We start from the raw sequence: 8,414 nt of genomic DNA, 5'->3' as shown, positions 1-8,414 counted from the left end.
GCGTTTTTCAGTCTAGATTTTTGTATTAACACTTCTTATCATCCTTGATGAGGAGGCTAGATTATAATTATTATGTTTTCTTTATTGCTTGTTTGTGGAAAAAATAATAATAATTAAAAAAAATCCTTTTTTGTCCCTAAATTTTAGGTCTAATTTTCGTTTAGTCTCCCAATTTCAAAATATTACATATTTAGTTCTTAAGTTTTGAGTTTGATTTTAATTTAGTCCTTAGGTTTCAAAATGCTAGACATTTGAATTTTGCTTCAATTTGATCCCTATGTCTCGCATTTTACACTTTTAACCTCAACTTATCACTAAATACTCATTTTCTCTCTTTTGGAGTTAATTTATGTTAATAAATGAAAATCATTAGAAGAAATATAATTAATTGAGTTTCACTATTTTTATCAATTTTAAAATTAAATTTAAAATTTCACTTCTAATTAATTTTAATTAATTAATAGAAATTGATGTCAATAATGGAAAGTAAATATCAAATTGAGGTTAAAAATGTAAAATTTTGAAATCCATGAACCAAATTAAAACAAAACTCAAATCTCAAAAGTAAAATTGTAACACTTTGAAATTTAGGGACTAAATTAAAATAAAATTCAAAACTCTAAATTAAAACAAAATTCAAAACTTAAGAACTAAATGTGTAATATTTTAAAATGTAGGAATTAAATAGAAATTAGAATAAAAATTTAGGGAAAAAAATATATTATTCGTTAATAATAATAAAGAAAATACTTAATAAGGAAAACGTGTTAGGTTGGCTTAGTGTATATATCGCTCCTCAAAATTTAATTACATTTTGTAAATAGAATTAAAGAAAGAAAAAAAAAAAGAAATAGAAAAAGAAAAAGCCCTTTTATTTATTTATTTTTTCTCTCCTTTGACCCTAAATAGAGAGAGACCAGTTGAAGTAGACGGTGGGTCCTGCTCCTGGTGTTGACCACTCGCCTTCCTTCCCCTTCCCTTTCTCTTTCTGTGTCTGCCTTTAAAACCAAACGACGGTATTTGTCCTCTGTATTTAAAATCATGTAAGAAGGCCTCACAGACTCGCAACATAAATTTCATTTTTTTTTTACTGGAAATAATTATTTTTAATGAAATTCGAGTGAAGAACAAAAAACCAAGTTTTTGTTTTTGTTTTTAATTCTTTTATTTGGTGGGTAGTATATAGCATTCTGATTTTCCTCCTTGATTTTTCCTACCGAAGAACAACAACAAATGGGGATCGGTTCTGAGGAGGCGATCCGGCAGCTCCGAGCTTTGATGGATCAGGGTTAGCTTCTAATTTTTCTTTCTTCTTCTCTACTCTTTTAGCTTCTGCTTTTTTAAGCACCTGTTTGATTTTTCTCTCTCTTCCTCTCTCTTTCCCCCCCTTTTTCTCTTTGGTATTTTGTTTAATGCCAGTTGAGGAGCGATTGAAGTGGGCTTTTCAGGTTCGCATTCTCTTTGTCCTCTGTTTTTGTGTCCGATCTGTGTGTTTTCTACCAATTTCAACTTTCAACTGCTTCATTGTTTCTTTGTTTCTTATTCTTTTGAGTTTGTTTATTGTTCTTGAAGTGGGTTTCTGTTTTTTCCCCTAATTCCATGTATTTTAAGAAAGGGAAGGTCAAATGTTCATTTTCTGGACTCTGTTTGTTGACCCCAAGTTACAATCTTCATTGGTTGGGATTTATTGTTTTGAGGGATCGGTGAGTTAAAAGTTGGAAATTATTTGAAGGGTTCTTTGTAGAAATGAATCCAATAAGCTAATTTTCTGATATTTAAGAAGTTTGAAGCTATATTGTGGGGAGGAGACTTGTCGGCTAGGTCTAATCAGCAATTTGCTGACCTTGTTGACATTTGATTTGGGATTGTTTTGGCTACTCATGAGATTAGTTGATCTCTTCCCAGTTGATTCTGAGTAGTTTAACGCTATCTTTTTGGGGTGCAACAATATTTGAGGGTGGGCGTAAGAAGCTCTGACCTCTTGGTCGAAAGTCTATGCCTACACCAGTTGAGCTTTGCTCAGTTGGTGAGCAGCTTAATGCAATTAGAAGTGAATTTTGCTATGTGGAACTATTTAAGTCATTCATGTGAAAGATTCTAGGGAAATTAGGTTTGGGTGAATTATGGGATTGAACACAACCTGTTAACGAGTCTGAACTTATCCAGTTTTAAGTGGATTTAGTATGTGATTAGCCTGTTCTTCTCCTCTCATATTTATTCATTTCTCAGGTTGACTACTGTGTGCTTATTTAGCTATTTTTATTCAGTACCAACAGCTCTTGATGATCTCTATGTATGGTTGCAGAATGTTCATCAAGGCTATCTAACCGAAACTTTGGAGCGATTTCTTAAGGCGCGGGAATGGAACGTTAGCAAAGCGCACAAAATGGTTGGACATGATTTACTAATATTCTTAAAGTACTGATCCATATGTCATGCTTATCTTGATGTATCCTATCTGATGTTGCAGTTGGTAGATTGTTTAAAATGGCGAGTAGACAATGAAATCGATATGATGTTAACGGTAAGTATTTATTCTGCTTAGCCCTCAAGCTTTCTGCATGGTCAATTGTCCCCTGAGTTCTTGTTGTATCTATTCATTGCTCTTTCTATACAGAAACCTATCATTCCTGTCGATGTTTACAGAGCGGTTCGTGATTCTCAGCTCATAGGACTTTCGGGTTATTCAAGAGAGGTGTGTACTATGTATATCCTTCAAAGTGGTGGAATTTAGGTTTTGGTTCTGGAAACTTACTTATTGTTGCATTCCTTCAAGATCTTGCTAAGAGTAAGAGCTACATGTTCAATTTATTTAAAAGTAGTGAAAACGACCAAACCGACTATGAGGGAAACTTTATACAATCTAGCACATTTTGTCCTTGCTCTTTCTTTCTTTTCCTTTCCATATCAATACCTGTTTTCTTTCGACCAGGGCCTACCAGTCTTTGCCATTGGTGTGGGACTCAGCACATTTGATAAAGCATCTGTGAGTACTGTTGTGGAAAATGATCTTCTCCACATTTATGAATTGTCATTTTAAGTTTTTATTCCTCTTGCTTCTGTTACAGGTTAATTACTATGTGCAGTCACACATTCAAATCAATGAATATCGGGATCGCGTAATCTTGGTGAGCTTTAGAGTTATGGACCCATGTTTCTCATCTTTGTTTCCTTAGGCACTGTGTTGACCTTTTAACTCTCTGTAGCCTTCTGCATCAAAAAAGTATGGGCGACCTATTACGACTTGTGTGAAGGTATTAGACATGACTGGTTTAAAACTGTCAGCGCTGAGCCAAATCAAGGTAAAAACATCTTAACATCTAACAGAGTTTAATTTCTTATTCGAAATGATGATTCAGAGTTCGAACATAACTCTTTTTGACTACCTGATTCTTTCCTTTATTTTTTGGTGGAACTTGTGAGTTCTTCCATATTCAGCTCTATTTGTACTTGTGTTTTGCAGTTGTTGACAATCATATCAACCATTGACGACTTGAACTATCCAGAGAAGACGAATACATATTTCATAGTAAATGTCCCTTACATATTTTCATCTTGTTGGAAGGTAAGTGTAGATGTGTATATATATATATATGTATAATCCCAAAAATTATACTTCTAAGTTTTTAACAGAACTTCTCTGAATTGATAACTTGAAGATATTTCTATATCCTGTTAAACACAAAAGGTATCTCATGTTTGCCTTTAATTTGTAACCCCTGCAGGTTGTTAAGCCTCTGTTGCAGGAAAGGACCAGGAAAAAAATTCAAGTTTTATCAGGTAGTGGAAGAGATGAACTGCTGAAGGTAAGTTGATTTTGATTATTTGTCCCGAAAGCATTAGGTATAAATTGAATCCAAACTTGATCAATGATGAAATAAATATAATATCCTCTTCAAAAACCAATCTAGAAGAATGTCTAAAATTTAACTAATATATAACTGAAAATTCAACCAACAAAATACCTAAAATTTAATAGCCAAATGGAGCTAACCAGGTAATCAAACGACTAACAAAGTGCTCTAAGACAACTCCAAAACATAAACACAACCATTAATGGTCTCCTTGCCACCAAAACCACAAATCTCCTAAATAGCAGCAACTCAAACCAAGAGAGATTGATTTTTTTGAGTTCAACAATTAGGGTGGAAGATTATTAACTTTTGGAATAATGTTAGGTACCTTAAACTCTAAGAGATTGACATCATTAATAAGATTTAAACTTTAAGGTTATTTGATTCACCCAAGTACATAGTTTAAATTTGAACACTTGTAAATGGTCGTAAATAGTTGAAACTACCATAAGTAATCTCATCTACCAACAAAAGCTAGCAAACCAAGCTACAATTCTACTCAGCTTGTAACTTATGTAAGATGGATTTAGTTTTTATGAAAGTGAACTGAGTTCGAATTATATACCACCTGTGTGATTCGATGTCTTTGATTAATTCTTGTTCAATGACAAGGTCGACTTTTATGCTTCATGTAGATAATGGATTATTCATCAGTACCACACTTCTGCAAAAGAGAAGGCTCTGGATCATCGCGTCATTCATCTGATGGAGCTGAAAATTGCTACTCTTTGGACCATCCCTTTCATCAACAACTCTACAACCATATCAAGGAGCAAGCTGTTCAGGAATCTTCAAGACCGATCAAACAAGGATCTGTTCATGTGAGTCTACCTGAACCAGGTGCAGAAGGAACTGAAATCGTCAAAACCATTGAGTTAGAGTTGCACAAGTACGGGAACGGGAACGGGAATGCGAACGGATTATCGAACTCGCTAGGTAGCCTGAAAATTTGAAGAGTGAGGTTATAGAGATGATGATGCCTTCAGCTTGAAGCAACATAAGCTCACTCTTCATTTCGTCAAGATATTGAAGGCTGCTGAGCTGAAAGTTCATATTGGAAGCCCTGCTAATGGTATTACACAAAATGACTAATGCACTACTCATTTGCAGTTGGCAATAGTTCCCAAGAAATCCACATATAAGAAAATATATTGTATGTAATTTTACATATAGGCTAGCTAAGCAGTCAAGTTCCTTCCTAGCTAGATAAGGCAATGTACTTGTCCTCTAGTCACTGTTCTTTAGTTAACTTCTTGCTGCACAAGCCATTTCATATTTACTGAAATGCTATTGCCTACTAAATTTCTAGGTATCTAATAATATAATAAATATTTTCTTATTATCAATAGCTTTTATTTACATGAAGTACATTTTTTTAACAGTTTTCGCATCAAAATAAGATATTTTACTGTAATTGTCCCCCATTGTGTTATTGGGCATAAATTCAGTTGTTTGCAACTTGAGTAGAACATGAAGCTTCATTTTTCTTTGATGGGTTCTCTTTCTTTCTCCCCACCCCTTTAGAATCGAGAATATAATTTGCTTAAATTTGCACCTGCAATGTTCTTTCGTTTTACAGCCATTGATTGATGTCTGAATGTACATAGTTGCTCAAGCTTATCGAGAGATAAAAGTTGAGGTTTAATGCTTAAATCTATGCCACCCATTTTAATGATGGCAAAATGTGACTGGCTTCCATTCCAAGAAGAACCCAACGTTTTAGATCATCCAACAAGATGCTCTGATTATCTGGTTTAGCTTTAGATTCTGAAGCAACTTTGACCCCTTTTAGAGTTCTAATCCTACTTCTGTAGTACTTTTGGTTTCGAAATCTAAAAGTAAATATGTCCAGAAGTAACTTGAGGTGCCACCTTCTCTTCCTCCTGACGCCATCGCCGGAGTTCACCTTCGACCACAATTTTTGCTGTCTCTGCCATCTCTGCACCCTTTAATGCCATTTCTGTTGCTATCTTGATCTCCTCAATTGCTTTTAAGTTGGCCTCTAGCTTCTTCGTTACTTCACTTTGCCTAGCATTGATTACCTCCACCTCGGCAATGCTGTTTGCCTCCTCCTTTTCTGCTAGCATTTTGGATTCTCTGACCTTTCTACTCAATGATTCGAACTCGTCTACTGTCAGTTTGATTTGCGAAGTAGGCTCTGAACCTTCACCAGAATCATCTTTATGTTTTCCAGACATACTCTTCATTTCCTCAAGGGCTTTCTTCTCTGCTTCTTTTGCTTCTTCAGCCTCTTTCTGTACAATCTGCAGTTTGATCTCTGCTTCCTCTATGAAGCTTCTGCTAGCTTCAGCATCTCGCTTAAGCTTGGCGGCTTCTCCCTTCATCTGTTCAGCTTCTTGCCTTGAAGCTTCAGCTTCAGCTTGAAGTTGTTGGAGCTTCAAAATCTGCTCTCTTTTGGCATCTAACAACTTCTCTTCTTCATCAAGTTTTATATTCAGTTCCTCTCTCTCCCTCTTCACATTCTCCACTTCCAGTCTCAATGAACTAACTAAGATCCTTAGGGAGCTTTCTTCTTCAGAAATTTTCTGCAAAGTCCTTGTAGCTTCGTTGAGCTCAACAGTAAGAGCTCTCACAGTATCCATTTCAGAAGCATGAACCTCCTTCATCTTTTCTTGCAAAACCTCGATCTCTGCAGTCGTTTCTTTAAGCTTTTCCTCAAGAGAAATGGTCAGCTCGGGATCGATTTCTTTCTGAAGAATCGCCAAATTCCTCTCTGCCTCTTCCTTGGCAGTCTTGTACTCATTGAAACGTGCTTCTTTCTCTGCCAGAATCTTAACCTGCTCCTGTTGTGCCTCCATGGAAACATGCTTAAGTTGTTCAATCGACTGATGCATTGCAGCAATTTGCTTCGATAGTTCAACCAACCGGTCGCCGTTGAGATTCGCTGATCGTTGCGCCTCGGCAGCAAGCTGGAATGCAGCCAATTTTGCCTCCAATGCTGCATCGAAATCTTGTCGGATCTTCGTTAACTCCTGCTTGGAAGCATCAAGTTCGGCGACAGTGATCGTGTACTCATTTCTTGCGTAGTCAAGCTCCTGTTTCCAAGCGCAACCACCACCTCCACTGATCTCCTCTGATTTGGCAACCTCAAGCTTCTTGGCTTGGACCTTGACAACCTCAGCAGCATCCATAGCAGATTTCATGGACTGATTGACAGAGCAGAGCTTGGCTGTGAGATCTTCCTGCGTCTGTTTGGCCTTCTCGAGCTCAGAAAGTGCTCTGGATTTCGTGGATTCAGAACTCTGGAGCTGTTGCTTGATCTTGCTGAGCTCTTTCTGAGCCAACAAAAGCTGTGTTTCCTTTTCCAATACATTCTGTTTGAATGATGAGAAAAAAAAAAAAAAGAAATCTTTCAAGGTTCCATCTTGGAATCAATGCTTTCTTCTTCCTATTCTAAAAACCTATTTTGTATTTCTTTTTTATATATATAAAAAAACATAAAACTAAAAATGAAATAGTTATTCCACCAAATTTAGAAAGAAAGAAAAAAAAAATTAAAAATACCTCAGAAGAAAGTTGTTTGGTTCTTTTAATGGTGCGTTTGTCCTTGGAAGAGACAGCAACTTCTCCAAACAAACTAACAGCAGCTTTCACAGATTGAAATGGTGCTCTTGTGTCTATCTCTCCGACCTCCGCCTTTGGCGACCCTTTCTGTGGATCTTTTATACGAATGTTTGCCATTCTTTTATTTTTATATCTATATCTATATCTATATTTACCCTTTTTGAGATCTCGTAACCTGTAAAATCATTTCACCAATCCTATCCTAACAAAAGTAATGATAAGGAATATTTAGAACATCAATTTATAAAGTATGGAAAATTATTCATGATAGAGAAGAAAAATCTCACCAATATTTATAGTGATCTTCTTCTGTCCGTTGCTCAATCCATTCTTAGTGTTTTTTTTTTTTTTAATCAAAAGAACACTCTTAAGCTTTCAATATGTGGTTTAGATTCTCAATGTAGGTGTAGATAACACCTTGTTACAATAAGAAACTCATTATAAATAATTGGGAATCAACAAAAACAACTCTTTTAACAACTTTGGTGAAAACACCATTGGGAGGCAAAGGCTCCCTAAATTTCTCCTTCTTGTTGGATTCTTAAGAAGTTTAAAATAACCAATATCTATTAATGGGTTAAAACTCTCAAATACCTAAAAACTCTCCATTACCACATCTATGGTTTAAAATGATGCAACCACCAACCAAAATATTTTGTGGGTCAAAATGCCTCTTTAGTTGTCAACAGTTAACCAACCAATTAATTTGTGGTTAATAACCACTGTAAGAATTTTTTTTTTTATCCTAAACGATTTTATGTACAAAACAAACAACTTTAATAGTCATTACCAATCTAATAATGGAATAAATCTAGAATCGAGTTAATGTTTGAATCTATACCATGTGAACCATCGCTTGAGTCGTTCAACTAATGCATTCAAGATAGTTTTAAACAACTTTATCTTCCGTATCCTAATTGAAAGAATGATTTTTTTACGGACTCTATATGTCACCACAAGAAATTAAATTCTTGA

At 35.4% G+C, this 8,414-nt stretch overlaps 2 protein-coding genes across 3 annotated transcripts; one reads left to right on the top strand and one right to left on the bottom strand.

Annotated features, from left to right (window-relative positions):
- Positions 1 to 994: 994 nt before the first annotated feature.
- LOC120083399 (phosphatidylinositol/phosphatidylcholine transfer protein SFH1-like) lies at positions 995 to 5,200 on the top strand. Of its 2 annotated transcripts, XM_039039151.2 has the most exons (11): positions 995 to 1,288; positions 1,420 to 1,448; positions 2,306 to 2,389; positions 2,471 to 2,524; positions 2,618 to 2,695; positions 2,933 to 2,986; positions 3,069 to 3,128; positions 3,207 to 3,302; positions 3,464 to 3,565; positions 3,726 to 3,806; positions 4,490 to 5,200. In XM_039039151.2, exons 1-11 carry the CDS (start codon positions 1,234 to 1,236, stop codon positions 4,805 to 4,807), a joined length of 1,011 nt encoding a protein of 336 aa, XP_038895079.1. In that variant the 5' UTR covers positions 995 to 1,233; the 3' UTR covers positions 4,808 to 5,200. The 2 variants fall into 2 exon arrangements, with proteins under 2 accessions (XP_038895079.1, XP_038895080.1); XM_039039152.2 differs by lacking the exon at positions 1,420 to 1,448 and having other exon boundaries at positions 1,032 to 1,288.
- On the bottom strand, positions 4,882 to 7,611 carry LOC120083398 (WEB family protein At1g12150-like). Its single transcript, XM_039039150.2, has 2 exons — positions 7,380 to 7,611; positions 4,882 to 7,189 (listed from the first exon to the last, which is right to left on the bottom strand). The coding sequence occupies exons 1-2, from the start codon at positions 7,554 to 7,556 to the stop codon at positions 5,687 to 5,689; spliced, it is 1,680 nt and encodes a 559-aa protein (XP_038895078.1). The 5' UTR covers positions 7,557 to 7,611; the 3' UTR covers positions 4,882 to 5,686.
- Positions 7,612 to 8,414: the final 803 nt, after the last annotated feature.

The sequence above is a fragment of the Benincasa hispida genome, chromosome 8 (genome assembly GCF_027475165.1).
Source record: "Benincasa hispida cultivar pf3 chromosome 8, pf3_genome.v1.1, whole genome shotgun sequence".
Classification (NCBI taxonomy): Eukaryota; Viridiplantae; Streptophyta; class Magnoliopsida; order Cucurbitales; family Cucurbitaceae; genus Benincasa; species Benincasa hispida.
Note: the sequence above shows the minus strand (reverse complement) of the source record. Positions and strands in the feature narration are given on the sequence as shown.